Below are 19236 nucleotides of genomic sequence, written 5' to 3' on the forward strand. Positions count from 1 at the left end.
GGACAATGAGGATCCCAGTTTAGCTGAATGAAAGGGTGGTTGGGTATTAGGGAAGAGGGAGTCATAAGTTTGGATAGAGGTTTGGAGCACAGGGTATGAAGGGCTTTTAGGGTGTCTGAGGCAGGATTTATCTGGTTTAATCCTATAAAGGCCCAGCTCCCCAGGATCCTTGATTAATTGATAAGATAAATGGACATCTAGGGCCTGTGAAAGCCATGCTGTCCCCACCTCTAATCTAGCCCATCCTGGACTGGCAAGGCAGGCCCACAGGCAGGGGAAGGGTGGCTTGGATACCATCCCAGGCTTGTCTCTGTGAGCAGGACACGCTGCGGGAGTGTGCCCGTGAGGACAAGCACTGCCTGAGTTACCTGCCCATCATCTCACCCGTCTACTTCGTCACCTTCGTCCTGGTTGCCCAGTTCGTGCTAGTCAATGTGGTGGTGGCCGTGCTGATGAAACACCTGGAGGAAAGCAACAAGGAGGCCCGGGAGGATGCGGAGATGGATGCTGAGATTGAGCTGGAAATGGCACAGAGCAGCACGGCTCCTGCCACTGTGGCCCGAGGCCCAGGGCCCCCACCTGGCCTGGACAGCCGGCCACCCACAGGGGGCCGCCGGCCTGGGACCCCTGAGGCCACTGTGTCTGCAAAGCAGCAAGCCTCGGTAAGCGCAGCTTGTTACAGCCGGGCACCGCCCTGCCTCCTCAGATCAGCACAGCCAGACTTACTTCTGGGCAGGGGGTTCCCTGCAACCTTGTCCCCTGGAGACCAAATATTCTTAACCTGGGCTCTGTAAACTTAGACAAGGAAAAAATTATTTCTTTATTTCAGTATAATTGGTTTCTTTTGCATTCCTATGTATTTTAATTTATTCATTTAAAAACATTACTCTGAAAATGCATCCATTGACTTCCTGACACAAACAAAGGTTAAGCTCTCCTGCTATGGTCTCTGAGCTCGGTCTGATTCCAGTGAGGCCCAGTACCATGTGACTCAGGACATCTGGAAGATGCCATGGGGCTTCATGGGGCTCCACATGGCCAGATCTAGAGTTTAGAGCTGGAGACGAGAGGCCCAGGATGAAGACCTGGGATGACTCAGGGACCCACTGTCTTGTGTCTCTACAGGAAGGCACTGGCTCTTCCAGGGAGTCCCGAAACCTCCTTGTGGTGCACAAGGTTGCCGTGTCCAGGATGCACTCCCTACCCAATGACAGCTACATGTTCCGGCCCGTGGTGCCAGCCACAGCCCCAAATACCCTGCAGGAGGTGGAGATGGAGACATACCCATCGAAAGCCCCAACAGGTATGAGCTGACCTTCATCCATGCCTCTCACCCCACTAGCAGCAGCAGCAGCAGCAGCAATACCCTCAGTAGGTCAAGAAGGGCCTGATCAATGAGACTAGTCAGTGACCTTGGTGGGTCTGGAAGTCAGGAAGGAATGGCCCCAAAGGTTGTCATATCAGGAGGAAAATAAAAGAGGGAAGGGAATGATGGAGAGAGAACTGCATTTGGCATGAGGCCTACCTTGCTCTGCTAAATGTGAAACAAGTCAAGTCCCATCCTTTCAATGGATTTCAGTTTCTGCTTTGTAAAAAAAAAAAATGAAGAAACGAGATTAGATCATCTTAAGGCTCCTCCTACTCTAAATTATGTGGTACAGGTTTGCTCTCCAGTCACTCACCAGTCAGAGGGCTTTTCAGTTTAAATACTTATCTGCGCATCTTTTCTCAATAACCTTGGAAAGGAGGCAGACAGCATAGGAGTTGTTATCCTCACTTTATAGGAGAAGCTGAGGCCTGGTGAAAGTTGCCTGCCCAAATCACACAAGGAACAGTGGCAGAGCTGAATCCCAGGTCTCAACTCCCAGGGCCCGGAGCCCTTTCTACCACACCCATAAAGATTATCACATGAGGGAACGGGGCCCTCCCCAGGATAAAGAACATGGGAATCTCTTTCCCTGCTGGGCCAGTGCTGAAAAGGGCCTGATAACAGCCAGCAGGATACAACACTCTGGAGGACACACGTGCAGGGTTCCAAGCTCAGAATCCCATACCTTGGCAGTGAAATATGAGTGTTTGCTGAATCCCAAAACATCATCCCACATTATGCCCTGTCAAGAGTTGGGGGGAAAGGTGGATAAGTGGCACAGTGAATAGAGCGCCGGCCCTGGAGTCAGGAGGACCTGAGTTCAAATCTGGCCTCAGACACTTAACACAAAAAACTAGCTGTGTGACCTTGGGCAAGTCACTTAACCCTGATTGCCCTCCAAAAAGGGAAAAAAAAGAGTTGGGGGGAAAGAATGGGGATGAAAAAAAGGTTACTCTAAAGGGAAAGCCAATGTTTGGTCGAGGGTATTCAAGGTAGTTTCCCCAACAGCTTCCTGCCTCACACAGTGTCACTTCCAGATTGTAGGGAAACATCAGCTAAAACAAGTGAAATGTTGAATCCAGGCTATCTGTGCTTGGCAGCCCAGCAAGACCTGAAAGGCTAGGGCAGAGCAGGATAGATCAGGGAAAATCTGGACTGAGCCCACTGGTCTATTGAGAAAGTTCTGCCACCTCCTCAGCCAATCAGGAAATGAGTCCAGGTGTTCTACTCACACACTCCCCAACAGCACGGTCATTCAGTTACAATAGTCAAGACTCCCTCTCTCGCTTAAGGAGGCTATCACATGACTCAAGGCACAGGTTGTTCATAGAAAGCTGTCAGGGGTTCCTTCCCAGAGAACAATCAAGTTTTCCTGGTGCTTTGGAACCAGAGAAACTTGCTCATTGGGATAAACATGGCTGAAGCATCTCCCAGTTTCACCAGCCACCTTGGGGCGTGCATCAATACAGCTCCTCTCTTTCCTGTCAAGGGAAGTAATTGGGCATGGGTGTGCCAGGTGTGGCCAATGCTCAGTGAGGAGGGGGTCCTGAACTCCCTGTCCCAGGACAGTGTGTACAATTACACAGCATGGAGATAACTCTGAGGGGCAGGTTCAAAAGGAGCTCTGGAGACACTGGAAAGGAAGAAAGAGAAAGAAATGACAGAGATGGGAGGGAAAAGCAAGTGTTTAGCCAAGGCCAAATATATGACTGCAGCTTGAGGGAACAAAGTCTTTGGTGGAGGAGAGGAGGCCTGCTAGAAGGCACACCCACACTGCCCTGTGGAACTGCTTGGCTAAGCCATGAACTCTGGGCAGCTACACAAGCCAGAATGGGAAGAACTTCCACAGAAACAGTAAGACCAAAGTCAACATTGACCCACAACATCCATACCATGAGTCCATTGTCTGTGTCCTGCTTTTATGAGGTTGTAGAAGCCAGAGGAGGGAAAGCAAAATCGTGCAGATGTTGGCATCTTCCCCACACGTGAACACACATGTACACAAATGCACAAATCCTCCCTTACATCCTCAGCCTAGCAGAAGAGGACCCAAGTACCAGGGAGCAAGTCTCTCCGGTTCCAAAGAACTATAAGAACATAACTGTTCTCTGGGAAAAGACTCCTGACAGCTGGACAAGAATGCCTTGTCATTCAGTAGCCCCCTAAATGAGAGGGGGAGTCATGACTTCATCACTGAATAACTGTGCAGCAGTGGGAGTGTGTGAGAACCTGGACTCATGGCCACTGCTGATCGGCTGAGGGGTTGGCAGGGCTTTGGGCTGTAGTCTCACTGATTCAACCCAGCCCAGCCCATGAAGTTGTCAGGAGTGCACTGACTAACTGCGGATGGAAGCTCTCCAGGAGGCCATTTGACGTACGGAGCCTACAACAGGGGCTCTGAACTCCAGTAGAAACAGGGCCACTTAAGGGGACATAAGGACCTGCTGCTGCATATTGACTTAGAAAACCACATATTAACATTTTGTATGTTCTATTGTATTCTTTGTTTATTTCATTACAGATATCCCAATTATATTTTAATCTGGCTCAGGAGTTGTGTGTTTGACAACTCTAAGTCCCAAAGCACTCACCAGCCCTCTCTCCTCTGTCTCTCTCTCTCCTCCCTCCTTCCCTTCCCATCCCTCCCTCTCCACCCTCTCTCTTTTCTCTCTTCTCTATCTTTCATCCCCCCTTCTTATTTTCCTAGCATTCCTTTTTAGCCTCTTGTCCCAGAGATGTCTACACCCATGTACAACCTCTTGAGAGAAGGCTTTCAATATACTTTCTCTAATGAGAGAATCTCCTTGGTCTCAAAGCATTTTGGGCAGCTGGCAGTCCCTCTAGGAAGAAATCCCTTAACAAAGACAGTTAATTCCTCATCACCCAATTCCTCTAGTGCTCCCTTTCAGTTCCTCCCAGTCACTCAGTTATATTTTGTAGAGTCGAGAGATTGTTGAGTAGAAGATGTACTGTGAAGCAGGGAGGGCAAAAGCACCACTGAGCAGCTGGACCAGTGCAATCGGTTGGAGGCTTCTTTCCATGAGTGGTTCTGGGCCCTCCAAGAAGAAAGCCGCTTCTGAGATTTCACAGAATTTCTAGGAGGTGCCCCTCGGATCAGGACCGTGTGGCCATAGGAAGCAGAGATGACTTGCTTCGGGGAGGGGAACCAAATGTTGACTTTCTAATGATCGACGCAGAGGTTCAAGGTCCCTCTCGAGGCGTGATTCCAGGGCATGACTTACAAACCTGATGGCTGCTCTCCAACTTGGGTGCTTCACCTGGGAATGAAGAACACTTCCAGGAAGAGACTAGAAAGCACCCCTGGGTTTATGGTGTCCTGGGCAGAAGCAAAAGTGGCATCTCCATCACTGGAGCCAACTGAAGAAAAGACAAAAGAACATGGGAACTGAGCTAAATCTCCAGGTAGAAACGGGGGTTTATTTCTTTGGTTATAATGGCGGAAAGAGAGTCAAGAGATAGTAGGCTTCTCCAGGTGGTTGGTGTGATGATAGCCTCGAAAGAAAAAGGAGCTGCCCTATTGCTTCTCAATTTGCCAAAGAGAATTAACAGCTATGCAGCCATGCCTCCTCCTTCTTATACTCCAGAAACTGGGGGGGGGAGGGGAGGGGTTAATCTCACATGCATGACTTTACATTTATCCCTATTAAATAATTTTTTAAATTATTTAAATGTATATGAATATATTTTTAATTAAATTAAAAATTATTTAAATTATTTTTTTAAAAGAACAAGAAGACTTGGATTCAAGTCCTGCCTCTCATAAATACAGGCTGTGTGACCCTGGGCAAGTCACTTAACGCTGTTTGCTTCCGTTTCCTCATCTATAAAATAGCTGGAGAAGGAAATGGCAAACTACTCCAGTACCTTTGCCAGGAAAAACCCAAATGTGGTCAGGAAGAGTCAGACACGACTGAAACAACCAAACAACAATAACCAAACATAATGGATGTGATACAAACTGGAGGAAACTGAACCCTCTGCGGAGGAAGCAGATGCTTCTCCTCCAAGGGATGACTGTATGGCTCCCTGAGGGCTGGTGATAAAGCAGGAAAGCATCTATAAAGGCCTGAGGAAAAAGAGAGGAAGAGGTGGATTGGTTGTACACTTCCTGATGAGGAATAGCAGCAAGGCAGCTGCTTGTCCGCCTAACGGTAATTGAGAAGTCTGCTAACTCTTGGAGTCTATATCTAAGACTCGACAGAGAACTCCCCCCACCCCCCAGACTTTCCAATCTAATGACTGCTGCCCACTTGGACATGGAGGGAATCCAAGAGCCATTGCTACTGGATATGAAGTCTTATGTAAGAAACTGAAGAACTTTGGGGCATGGGTGCTGTGTTCATCACTGTTGCCAATTGAAGACAAGGGCTTCATAAGAGAAGGTGAAGAATTGGTTAAGAAGATGATGCCTTTCCCGGCGAAGAGAGAGAGGGGAAGGGTAGAGACCAGTCCTGCAGGCACAAGCTCAGTTTTACTCTCCCAGTCCCCAGAAGTCTGGCTGGGAAAGGCGAGCGACCTGCGGCCAGGATCCGAGCCGGTCTGGACACTCCACAATGGGACTCTTCCTTGTGCCTTCTGCTCCCGAGACTGGCTTCGCGTGTTCCTCGATTATTGACAAATGGACTTAGGACCAACAGTTAAAGTAACAAGCCCTTCGAATGATACTCCGTCAGAAGAAACCACAAAGCCTATTGGTCAGTCATTATACTGTTCCTTATAAACAGGAACTACCTTTTGATATAGTGGAGCTCATGGAAGAGGTAGAAAAATGATTGGATTTTTACCCAATGTCTCTAAGGCATTAGCGCATCGACCAGGAGAATTGAGAGCTTTTTCTGCGTACTACAATGCCATTATCAACGAAGAAACAGATCTTGACGCTTCAGTGTCTCCCTCTTTGCGGACTCCTGCCTGTGCCTTAAATCTTGAAAATGTCTCCCCCATCTTGAAAAAAAAAAATCTGTGCTTGAAAAGAAAAATTACCCTTCTCTCTTTCTACCATGTCTCTTTTCACTGCCAAACTTCTCTGACAGTTGGACATCTCAGCAAGGCTGATAAAGAACTCATCATCGTAGCTACAAGTGCTAGCAATAGGTGCCCCTACTGTGCAATTGCCCATAGTGCTCTACCCAGTATATTCCCAAAATTCCATTCTGGCTGATCAGGTCATTGTTAATTGGAGAAAGGCTGACTTATCACCTCGAGAGTTAGCTATGCTCGAATTTGCTCTTGCTGTTAGTCGTGCTGGTGACATAACAGAAGAACATTTTTAAAAGCTGCAATTGCAGGGTTTTGATCGAGAAGATGCCTGGGACATAGCCTCCATTTCTGCTTTCATTTGCATGTCTAACCATATTTCTCATTTTTTTTGACCTGATGCCCAACAAAGAATTTTATTCATTGGGTAGAAAAAATTATCAAGATATGTAAGAGTACATCCGGGGCGGCCAGGTGGCTCAGCGAGTAAGAGCACCGGCTCCAGTGTTGGGACGACCTGGAGATCGAATCCCGGGCTCGGACACAGCACCACACCCAGAAATAACTGGCCGTGTAACCTTGAACAAGTTACTTAACCCTGATTGCTTAAAATTTAAAAAAAAAAAAAAGAGTACATCCAACATAGAGGCACCATAAAATGTAGATATTTATTTTATTTGTGTGAGTTATGTATGTCTATTAATAAGTTTTCCCTTAATATTTAGCTTATCTACACAATGAGAAATAAACTAATTTACTATTCTTAAAAAAAAAAAAAACATGATGCCTGAGAATGGGATTTAGTTCTCTGAACTATGGATTAAAATATAGAAATGAGAGACTCTTGACCAAGAATGGAGTGCACATAATAAGAGTTGGTTTAAAAGAAGTATTCGTCCAAAGTTCTATAAATCTAATCAAAAGGGCTTTAAACTGAAAAGGAAAGATTAAGAGGGAAAATTCTCTCTCTCTCTCTCTCTCTCTCTCTCTCTCTCTCTCCCTCCCTCCCTCTCTTTTTTCTCTCTCTCTTTCTCTCTCTAACACACACACGCACACACACTCATTTTTGATAGATATATATTTGTGTATCAATATTTAACCTGCCTATACAAACATGTGTATATATCTTTTTTTCAAATGATTTATTAACTTCTGATTTACATCATTCATTTCTGCCAGATTTTGAGTTACAAATTTTCTCCCCATTTTTCCCCTACCCATTGCCCCAAAATAGCAGTCCCACAGGATATCCCCTCCTCCAGTCTGCTCTCTAACATATTTTCTCCCATACCCCTTTCAACTTTTCCAGGGGTTCTCTATGCCCCAGTGCCTGTATATCTTATTTCCCAATTACATGTAAAATAGTATTAATAATAGTATATACATATATATATTTAAACATTTGATTTTAAAACTTTGAATTCTAGATTCATACCCTTCCTCCCTTGACACCCACCCTTACCGGGAAGATAAGCAGTTCAGTATAGGTTGTACATGTGCAGCTAATGCAAAACAATAACATAGTAGATATATTGTAAAAGACTGACTATATTTCCCTCCCTCCTATCCCACCTCCCACTTGTTGTATTCTCTACTTTGATCCTGTCCCTTTTCAAAAGTGGGTGCTTCCAACTTCCCTCCCCCCCAGCCTGCCCTCCTTTCCATCATTCCCCCCTCTCATCCAACATGTGTATATTTCTATAGACATATTTAAACTATGTATATAAAGACACATATTCATATGTAAAGATCCATCAAGCTAGATACCATAGAGGTTTGCTATGAAGAAGGAAAATGAACAGTAAGAAAAACCCAAGGGTTCACAACTAATACAATCCAAAAAAAAAAAAAATACTAAAATCTATGGCCTTAGATGTCCATATCCAAATGCACAAAATATAGGTAACAGGTTGGGCAAAATAGAAATATTAACACAAGAAAGCAAATTTGAACTCATATAGCTGTAGAAAAATATCTATCTCCCAAAGACAAAAAGGTCAGGGAGAGATTAGTTTATTTCTTTAGTCATCAGGGTTAAAGGAGAGATAATAGTGCTGTCTGGTATGATGAAAGACTTGGAAGAAAGCAGAACTGCTCTGTTGCTTTGTAGCAGCAAGCACCCCAGCGTCCCTAGGATCGCTGCCAACACAGGTTCTTGGATCTGCTTTTATAAAGGAAAGCAACTCAAAATGGGTTAACAAGCTTACTTTAATCAGTCAAATATGTATCATTTACCTAGTTCAGGGGAAAAAGGTCAACACCCCGAACTTCAAAGTATACAGACAGAATTATCAAGACAGAGAAACAGATCAAGTAGACAGATTTTCAAACTGTCCAACCATTACATCCATACCAAATCAACATCTGGGTTTTTCAAAGCCAAGGAGGGGCTCTCAACAACGGCTTCCCAGAATCCAGATCAAATCACAAAACACTTCTCAAAGTGAGCCCCAAAACAAAGCTACACATCAGGGCTTATATAGCCTTCTCCTGTCTCAGAGAATGTAACAACCTTATTGACTCACTGGCCAATCAAGAAGTATCTACTGAAAAACAAGCCTCCCACCCCAGGCTCCAGGTGCACTTCAGCCTAGGGGCAGGGAAGATCTTAAAAATGTACATTTCCATTACATGCTTCTCTTTGGTTTGCCAAGGAAAATGACCTTCAGACTGGAAAGGACAGGTAATTAGAGACATAGTAAGAGTGCCTAACTGCCATTGACCAAGTCAACAAGTCTGGTTGACCTCCATCCCAGGATGCTAAAAGTACTGATGGCCATGCTTTAACAAGCCTCTGTCTGATGTTTGAAAGATCACACAGCACGGAAAAGATGCCACAAGACTAGAGAAGAACAAATGTCTTGATCTTCAAAAGAAGGACAATCACATTTACCATCTCTAGGTCACTGCCTTTGACTTCAATTCCTGGCCAAATTCCAGAACATAGGAATAAAGTGATGGTTTCTGACTACCTTGAAAAACAAAGGAAGCAATCATCACAAAAATTATCATGGCAAGACAAGGTCACAAAATCACATGATTTCTTTTTTTTTGTAGGGACGGATGGGTTGGGAGTCAGGGTTACTAGACTGGCAGATCAGGATAGGGCCATAAACAGAGTTGACCTCACTTTCCATAGAACATTTGGCAGAACCTCTTACATGATTCTTTGGAAGAGATTTAGCAGTGATGGATGGATCAAATGAGGCTTTTTTGAGAATGGGGAAGACATGGGCTTGTTTGTAAGCAGTAGGGAAGAAGCCAATAGACAGGAAGAATTGAAAGTGTGTGTGAGACAGAGAGACAGAGACAGAGAGAATAATAATCAAAGAGAAATCTGCTGGAGAACAAGATAGAATTGAATCCCTTGTTCACGTAGGGGAATTTGCCATGACAAGGGCTGCTTCTTCACATGAGGCAAGGGTGAAGAAAGAGATAGTAGCAGATGACAGTGGCATCAGAATGAGGTAGAATAAGGATAGAAGGAAAAGCAGAAGCTATCTACAAATGGCCTCTATTTTTGAGGCAAAGTTAAGAACTAAGATGATGTAAGGTAGGACCATGGGAGGTTGAGGCAGGAAGGTTCGGATTTGGAAAAAAACCCTCTGTACTGAGTGGGATAGTGAGACAGGGAGTTGTAAAAGGATTGCATGCAGCAGCAACGATCCCCTTGAGATTACATAACATCCACTCATAGTGGACCCAATCAGCACAGTTTTGTGTTTGGGTTTTTTTTTTCCCCAGCTTCATTCAGCAGCACTTGAATGGGAGAGAAGACAGTTAATGGGAGGAGTAATCAAAGGCTGGGGTTTGATAGGACAAGGCTATGAAGTAATGGGATTCCTACCCTACTGGAGGACTTCCTAGCCAAAGCTTCCTGACCAATTGTTAGAGATATTGGGGGAGAGTTTCTGGTTCATTTCAGGGATAGATAAGATGGCCTTTGAAGTCCTAATATTTGATGTTTAAAATTAGAGCATCACTACAGTCCTCTGAAGCTGGTTTTCATTCTAACTCAAGTTAGCAAAGGACTTTTAGGTTTGCAGAACACTATATAAGCTCACAACATTGTGAGGTAGATATTAAGTCCTACTCACATTTCTATAGTCTTTTAAAGAGTACAAAATACTTTTTTATAGTAGATTGTATGTTAGGGTTGTGAGCTCCATCTTCTAGATGACTAAACCAAAGCTCAGAGAAGATAGAGTTTGCTCATGATCACACAGCCAGTAAATGTTAGAGGAGGGACTTGAACCAAGGTCTCCTGCTCTAGGTCCAGTACTTGCAGCAGAAAGGTAGCACAATGGTTAGGGCTCTGGACCTACAGTCAGGAAGAACTTAATTCAAATCCAGCTTCAGACATTTGCTATCTGTGACCCTGGGCAAGTCATTCAGCCTCTACCTGCCTCAGTTTCCTTATTTGTATAATGAGGATAATAATAGCACCTACTTCTCAGGGTTGTTGTGAGAATAAAATGAAATAATATTTGTAAAGCACTATATAAATGCTAGCTCGTATTATTATTTCACCTTACTATACTTGCTCTCATAGGAAGAAAAATAGCAATACAGCTGCCCAGGAATGAGAGCAGCTAAATGGCATAGTGCATAGAGTACTAACTCTGGAGTCAGGAGAATCTGAGTTCAAATCTGACACATACTACCTGGAAAAGTCATTTAACCCTGTTTGCTTCAGTTCTCACCCACAAAATGAGCTGGAGAAGGAAATGGCAAACCACTACAGATCTTTTCCAAGAAAACCCCAAATGGAATCGCAGACAGTAGGACTAGACTGAAGCAACTTAACAATAACAGCTGCCTAGGAAACAATAATGAGGAAGAAAGCCAGAAGTGATTCTCAGAGACTCACATGCCTATACCGTGGTATCCAGTGTGAGTTTAAAAAAAATAAACTAAAGATTCGAATGTAAAGAAGCAAAAATTAACTCATGGGTATCATGGACACTCGATATATAATAGGCTAATAGACTGGAAGTTTTGCCTTGTGCGAAAGAAGTAGATTAGTGAATAAAGGCAACAGACCAGCACTTTATACCTATGTGACCATGGGCAAGTCACCACATTTCTAGGCCTCAGTTTCTTCATCTGTAAAACTTGAGGAGTGTGCATGATTTCTAAGGTCCCTCCATCTATGGTCCTTTAAGCAAAGATCTGGGATTTCATTAACATATCTACTCCTTTGCTGTTCATGAATTACTGCGTCCAGAAAACTCCATCACCATCATCCATCTGGCGATTAACCTCTCTGAATATTGCTAGGCTACTCCCCAGAAGACAGGCATACTCTACTCTCCACACTTGAAACCTTTTCAGCCTGAGGTAGGACCTACCACATTTTTTATTCCACTCACATAGACCTCAAGAATACAAGGTCATTTCCTAAAAGACATACAAATATACAGTAAAGCATATGGATAGTAAAGCAGGCCTGCACAACTTGTGGCCCACGGGCTGCTTAGAGCTCTCTAGCTGTTTGCAGCATGCCAAAGGATTTCCTCTACATACAAAGGATGTTCTCCTGTATATTTTTTACAGACCACCCGAAATCCTTCAGCATGCAGCAAGCAGCAGGCCACAAGGTGTGCAGGCCTACAGAAAAACAATGAGACAATAAACATTTATTAAGCACTTTCTATGTGCCAGGCACTGTTCCAAACACTGAGGGCACACAGTAAAGAGAAAATTCCTGCCCTCAAGGAACTTACAGTCTAATGGAGAGAAACAAGACAGGGATTAGGATGGAGGGTAGAATGTACCAGCGTGGGAGCATAGTACAAAAGTCCAGGGGAGCCAGAAGCATATCCAAGAAGGAAATGAAGCATAGCTGGTCTGGACTGGTCCCCAAAATAAAAGTCCCTAGATTGAATTCATCAATGGGAGAAAGGGTCTGGCATGGCAAAGTGATGTTTCACAGGTATGGTGGCATATTCCAGGAAAGTCAGAAGCACAGCCTACAGGGAAATGGATAGGATGTTGGTGGAAAAAAAACACATAATAATATGGTAATCCATGAATCTGAAGTTTCATGGGGTGCATGGTGAATAGCTTCTGTGGAAGGAAGATGAAATTGACATGACAGTGGAATTGTACTGTCCAGCCAGATGGAGGAAATGGATAAGTTTCCACTGCAGATGACAAACTGGAACAGGGGCAAGACAGGGTTTTGATAAAGTATTTTAACAGTCTGAGAAACTTTTTTTAGATCCCTTTTTGCCACTATCGGAACAACTGAGAAATCTTTGACTTGACTTACTGATACCTTTATCTTCCAGAAGATGGAGGATGTGATTAGGGTAACTGCTATTCTGGACCTAGTTCTGACCAATAAGGAAGAACTGATTGGGGAAGTAAAAATAACAAAACCCTTGGGACACAGTGATCATGACATTTTATAGTTCATGATAATAGGAACACTAGTCATAGACTGACATGAATCTTAGCCTTTGGAAGAACAGAATTCAAAAAATTCATAGAAAGGATAGATAGGATCCTATCCTAAAATTATTAAGAGGAAAGCTGACTCAAGAGAAATGAGAAACTCAGAAAGAGACATTCTGACCGGGTAATTGTGAATGAACTTAAAGAGTAAGAGAAGAGATACCTTTAAAGAAATTAATGTGACCACACAGGGAGTTCATCAGTCACCTCAATATCTCATATCATCCCTCCTTTCTACTTCTATTGCAACCACCCTGAGAGCCTCAGAGTTTCTCATCAAAACTACTTTTTCCTGCTTTCCTCATCTAATCTACCTTCTGTATCTCCAAATGAGTAATCTTTCTGTTGCAACCTTCGGAAATCTTCATTACCTCACCATTGCCTACCAAATGAAGTATAAACTCTTGATCCTGCCATTAAAGGTCTTCTATAAACTGTTTTATAACCCACTTTTTCAATGTTAATTCGTGCTTCTATCCATCCCATAATCTACATTCTGGAAGATCACAGGTCCCATTCTCACCCTTGTTTTTCCGTCTCTGAACTTTCTCATCTCTCATCTGTCTTCAATGACTCATTGGCCTCACCATACCCCACCACCCAGTCTCCTCCCACTAAAGTGACTGTCTTTCTTCTAGGCCCAACTCAAGTGCTATCTCCTCCATGAAGTTTTCCTTGAATACCCTTTCTCCTCAACATGAAAGTGATTTCCTTTTTCATTAACACTTTCCTGAAACTGTCCTCAAAGAACATGTTCTTTGACCATTAAACTCCTCTGTAGTCTAATTTTTTAAATCTAGAGGGCTGGCCTTGGATTCAAAAACAGCAGAGTTCAAATCCTGGTCCTCACATATGCTAGTTGAACCATAACTCATTAGTGCCCTCAGGCTACTCTCTAAAGTTATTTCTGCTGATGAATTGTTGATCTTTATGGGTGAAAGGAGTTCCTAGTACCAAAAAAAAAAGCTCTCTAAAAATCTCTGGCTCAAGGTCAACTGAGCCTTCTGACCATCTATTCACCAAGCTAGGCAGGGTCGATGGGCTCAAAGATCTATCAAAGCCTGACTTCATTTTACCATTTTACCTTCATACTCAACACCATGTCCAGTTGCAGTTAATCCAATACCCGCTCTCTATCACTGTCTCTCTGTATCAACCTCTCTCTGTCTCTTTCCTCTGTGTCTGTATGTGTCTCTCTGTTTCTGTATCTCTGTCTCTCTGTCTTTCTGTCTCTTCTCTTTCTGTCTCTCTGTCTGTCTCTGTCACACACAGCTCAATGTACTAATTCTAGGTTTATTCACAAAGGAAAAAATATTAATTGAGACATAAAAAGATACAAGTAACTAAAAATACATAGAAAGAAATTTCTGCATCATAAACTGGGTGACTACCCAGTTTATTAACTTCTATTAATATATCTCAATCCCTAGAAATCAAGTCCTCTAGATTTCATATTTCTCCAAGCTTCCAGAGCTCTACTCTCAGGCTCCTCGTTCACCCAAACCAAAAATGTCCTCTTCCTGCTTAATGAATATTATGGGTTGGCCTACCCAACTGCCCTGCACCAGAGTCTATTAGTCAGTTTTCCAACCCCAAGCCAGACCTCACTCAGTCAGGGTATTTCCTCCATCCATTCCCACATGACCAAAATCAAAGGATCCATCATTCAGAGAGAGCATAACTTTACAAACTTTTTGGTATCAGAATCCCTTTACAACTCTTAAAAATTATTGGGAACCCTGCCAAAGAATTTCTGTTTATGTGGGTTATATCCATTGATATTTACTATATTCGAAATTAAACCATCTTAGTATTATTATGAAAAGAGTTGTGGTCTGGAGGGCCCTGTTTTGAGAACTTCTGAGATAAGAGAAAGAGAAAGGAACATCATATCCAAAGAAATAGCTGGTCATTCAGTTGTTCTATCTGCTCAAAACACCCACAGTTTATAGATTTTAGATAATAGTTTTTTTTTGTTTTTTGGAGGGGGGAAAGCAAGGCAATTGGGGTTAAGTGACTTGCCCAAAATCACACACAGTGTCAAGTGTCTGAGTCGGATTTGAACTCAGGTTTTCCTGACTCCAGGGCTGGTGCTATATTCACAGTGCCACCTACTTGCCCTAATAATAGTTTTTTTAATAATAATTTCTAAGCCATGACCTCCTAAGGCCACCCCACCCCCAAAGTAAGCCTTGAACTAGAATCTGAAGGTCTCTGTCCATAGGTCTTTGCACAACTGACTAACCCTTTGGACTTCATAGATTTCCTCCACCACAGGACACAAGATCATATTCCAGCATTTAAGACCAACCACAGTCTCAAAGATAAGAAGAGTTTCCTGAACAAATTCCTTTATCATTCCCAATTTTTCCTCCCAAGAGAAACAGCTTATTTGCTAAAATGGAAGCATATGTTTCTCTTGGCAAGACTCTCAGAATGCTTGTTCACTGGTTTCTCCAAACAGAGAAGACAGTTCCTTATTTTGTCATATAATCACAAAGTGTTTTCTTAACCCCCGTGCCCATGTGCCCATCTTTGTGTTCAGCTATGCCATGGGAGAGACAGAGAAGAGGTAGACTCAAATCCTAGATATGGAAAATTTACCATCTTTAGGAGGCAGAGAGAAAGGGAATGTAGACCCTACCTTCAGTCAGCTCATGTTCAAGGGATAAAAAGGAGAAACAGACTCAGTACTCAGGCTTGAGAAGTTCACGGTCAAAGAGAGACAAAAGGAACAGATCTGGGTGCTAAATCTGAAGAGTTCCCCATCAAGGAAAGAGAGAAAGAGCAGCTTTGGGCCCTGTACCTGGAAAGCTCATATGCCAGGAAGTGACAGATAAGGAGGCCTGGGCCCTCAGAGAAGTTCACAGCAGTCTAGAGAAAGAAGATATACATGTGAGATTTTTAAATATGATTTAGAGGTCACAAAGAATGGTCCTGATTATAAGCAAAATCTGATGAGTGCAGTAGAGAAAGAAATCTGTCCAGGCTATTACAGGTGGTAGGTACATTTTCTTAGTTTCAGCTGACTGAATTACATTTGGGGAAAGGGTAATGGCAAATCCCTTAATGCCAAGACACTGAATACTGTGTTTCAGAGGCTCAGGCCACTGTTGCCCTCTGACTCTAATTACTTGATCGCCCCCAACTCTGGCTCAGACACCCAACCACATCCTTATTCCCCACCTAACCTCAATGCCAGGCTGAACTCTAACTCCAAACCCTGATCCTATTTCCAAACTGAACTCTAACCAAAATGCAGTCTAACTTACTAACGTGACCCCAGTCTCAGCCCTACCCCTGGATTCATACTAACTTCTCACATTTTTCATCTCAAAGACCTTTCCTTGCTGCTGTATATGTAGGATGGCGTATGGCATTGTTTTATTTTTTCCCTCCATTACTAGGCTCAGTCACCTCTGTTCACTCCCAGCCTGTGGAATGTTGTTCAGCCCTTCAAGTCCCAGTGGAAAATGCATCGCTGCCAACTGCATCTGGGCCTTCCCTTTCTGCCACTACTGAGGTTACAAGGTCCTCCCAAAGTACTCCAAGGTCACCCAGCCTGAGTAAGCTGCTCTGTAGACAGGTAGGAAGCCAATAACTATGACTCCCCATCCTCCAGCCACCTGATCTAAGGTTTTGGGTTGTTGGGTTGTTTGTTTGTTTATTCCCCTTCTTCCTGCAGGAAAAGGGATGTAATTATCCACATTCCTTTTATGGGTCCAGCATTCTATAAAGTATCTCGTCTGATCTCCACAATAGTTCTGAGAGGGAAGGAAGGAAAAAGGCAGAGAAATGATTATCCCCATTTGACAGATGAGGAAATTTGGGCCCCTGGAGGTTAAGTAGCTCAAATCTCTTTTATCTCCAAGGTCTTTTGATTCTATGATTTGCACACTTCTACAGTAATGAATTAGGAGCAGCACTGGGGCTAGAACCCAGGTTTCCTGATACATCCCCCAGCTCATCCCCAGTCCAGAGTTATTTGCTCTTCTAGATTCTAAATCTCCCAGACTCTGAATGAATCACTAGCCAGGCCATTTTGTTCACCATTTAGATCCTCAGAGCATGCTACTCGTTCTGCAAATCTCCAGGCCTTTAGCTTTATGTTTGGCAGTCTGTGGATCTATAAGGTTGAATCCCACATTCTCAGTCAGAGGTTGAGGCAAGCAGACTTCAGCTATAGAGCAGGATATGCCCTAGGGAGACCCCAGTGGTAGTTGACCCTGGAGATGGGGTAGCTACTCCCAGGACCAACTGAAGGGAGCAACTTTGATAAGTGTGGTTCCCTTTGACTCCTCCAGATAGTACCAGGAAGATGCCCCCTAATTTGCCCCATCATCTTGTGTTTGACTTACAGGAAGCCTTACGGACTGACTCCCTTGAAGGTCAAATTGCAGATTCCAGGGACAACCTCACAGGAGAGCCCAGTGAGAAGACCCAGCCAAAGCGGGGCCCAACAGGTACCCTGGGTGCCTCCCTGATGTGCCTCAGCCCTCTCTCCCTTCCAGGGACACCACCTCGCTCTCCAACCTCATCCCCACACTCCCGCCCTGCCAGCGTCCGCACCCGTAAGCACACCTTTGGTCAGCGAAGTATTCCCAAGCGACCCACTGGGCAGAGCGGAGACCCCCCCACAGACCCTGAGACCTCAGACCCGGCTGACGAGGAGGTGAGTCACATCAACAGCTCGGCCCGGCCATGGAGGCCCCAGACTGAAATACGGAGTCACTCAGCTTCCACTTTCACCTCCCCAGCCCGAAAGGCTTCCACTTCCCCAAGTGAGGGCCTCGTGGGAAGCAACGGGCAGGACAGAGACCTGAAGAAGTTCTACAGTGTTGATGCTCAGGGCTTCTTGGACAAACCCGACTGGGCTGATGACCAGAGGCGCCACTCAGTAGAGGTCTGCTCATCCATTAGCGAAGGAGATAGCATCTACGAGGAGTCTGGGGAGAAAAGGGCCCGGTCATCTGGACCACCTGAGGCTGAGCCTGCCCCAGGGGTACGAAGGAAGAAGAAGATGAGTCCCCCTTGTATTTCCATCGATCCTCCTGCAGAGGATGAGGGCACCCCAGCTCCTCGCCCCCCAGTGTCTGAGAGCAATGCAACCACTCTGAGGAGGAGGACGCCATCATGTGAGGCTACCCCAACTCCCACAGCCTCCCACAGGGACTCCCTGGAGCAGGGAGAGAGTACGGCAAGTGGGGCTGACATGCCCCCCAAAGGGGAGTGGCGGGTCCCGGCACAATGCCGGGCAGAGCTCCTAATGGTTCCCAACTTCTCCTTTGAGCTGCCAGATACAGGTTCTCCAAGTGGTGGTCACTTTTTGGACAGTGGCCAGACCATGCCTGCCAACTCTCGGCCAGATGTGGGAGATTCCCCCATTGGGGCAACAACTCCCGTGGAACTCCAAAAAACAGAGCATTTCAAATCTTCTGGAGACCCCCCTGAGAAAGGCCAGGAACTCCTCCTCACTGTTCCCAAAAGCCCCCAAAAGAAGTCAGGACCACCCCCCACAACACCCACTACAGATGATGGCATAGATGAACCAGTATAGCTTTGGGGATGGGTGTCACTAAGGGCTTTGATGCTCAGATTTCAGTCCATGCCCAGCAGGAGAGGGGGAGAGAAGGGGATGGCAAGAATGCAGCCCCACTCTGGCAGAGCTGGGCTGAGCTGGGATTGCCCAGGGCCCGGGCCCAGGCCGGGGCTGTGACCCCGTAGGTTTGCAGGAGGGCCAGGCAGTGGGGCCTACCATTGGAGCCGATCCCAGCCAGGGGGCAGGGAGGGCAATGCAAACATTTTTTTCTTTTGGAAACAGTACAGGGAAGTCGCTTTTTTGCCCCCCATAAGCCTCAATCACATTGATTCAGGTTTGGGTTCTTTTTTTTTCCGCCTCTAAACGGCACCTTATTGTGTAGAAATGACACAGTACGTGAAAGTGCCCGGGCGACGTGAGCTGTACAGTGTCTGTATATCCGCAGTTCTATAAATAGAAATAATGGATTTGTGAGATAAAAAAAGAAAAAGACAAAAAAAAATCTGTCTTCATAATGCACATATTTTTATAGAGAATAATCCAAAATGTTGGCCATTAACCTCCTTCCACAGCTAAGTGGTGTTTCCTTGTGTTTAATGAGGGGGTGAATTTCTTTTTCATTTTCTCTTCCTTCCTTTGCCCTTCTCATTCCCTTCTTTTCATCATCCTCTCAACTTCACCTTCCAGGGAACGTTTCTGGTTGTCTCCCTCCTCTCTTCAGTTCAAGAAGCATCACGTCCTCCCTCTGGGGATAACCAAACCACTATTGACTAGGGCAATAATACAGCATCATCCCCTCCCCTCTTCATCCTTCACTCCTCTTGTCCCCTCCCCACTCCCAAGCCATCTTCCCATAGTATGTGTGATTTTT

General features: G+C 44.7%; 2 protein-coding genes across 2 annotated transcripts in view; both read left to right on the plus strand.

Annotated features, from left to right (window-relative positions):
* Positions 1–19229, plus strand: part of CACNA1H (calcium voltage-gated channel subunit alpha1 H) — a 158646-nt gene extending 139417 nt beyond the window's left edge. The window contains exons 30-33 of the mRNA XM_069108763.1: positions 321–662; positions 1126–1303; positions 16234–16412; positions 17187–19229. Coding sequence (XP_068964864.1) covers positions 321–662; positions 1126–1303; positions 16234–16412; positions 17187–18383 — 1896 coding nt within the window. The 3' untranslated portion in view covers positions 18384–19229. The remainder of the gene's footprint in view (positions 1–320; positions 663–1125; positions 1304–16233; positions 16413–17186) is intronic.
* UBE2I (ubiquitin conjugating enzyme E2 I) overlaps positions 1–19236 on the plus strand; it is a 471577-nt gene that overhangs the window by 47889 nt on the left and 404452 nt on the right. The gene's annotated exons all lie outside the window — the stretch shown is intronic.

The sequence above is a fragment of the Petaurus breviceps genome, unplaced genomic scaffold (genome assembly GCF_028583685.1).
Source record: "Petaurus breviceps papuanus isolate PSGF00001 unplaced genomic scaffold, PetGlider_PUasm1.0 138, whole genome shotgun sequence".
In the NCBI taxonomy this organism is placed as follows: domain Eukaryota; kingdom Metazoa; phylum Chordata; class Mammalia; order Diprotodontia; family Petauridae; genus Petaurus; species Petaurus breviceps.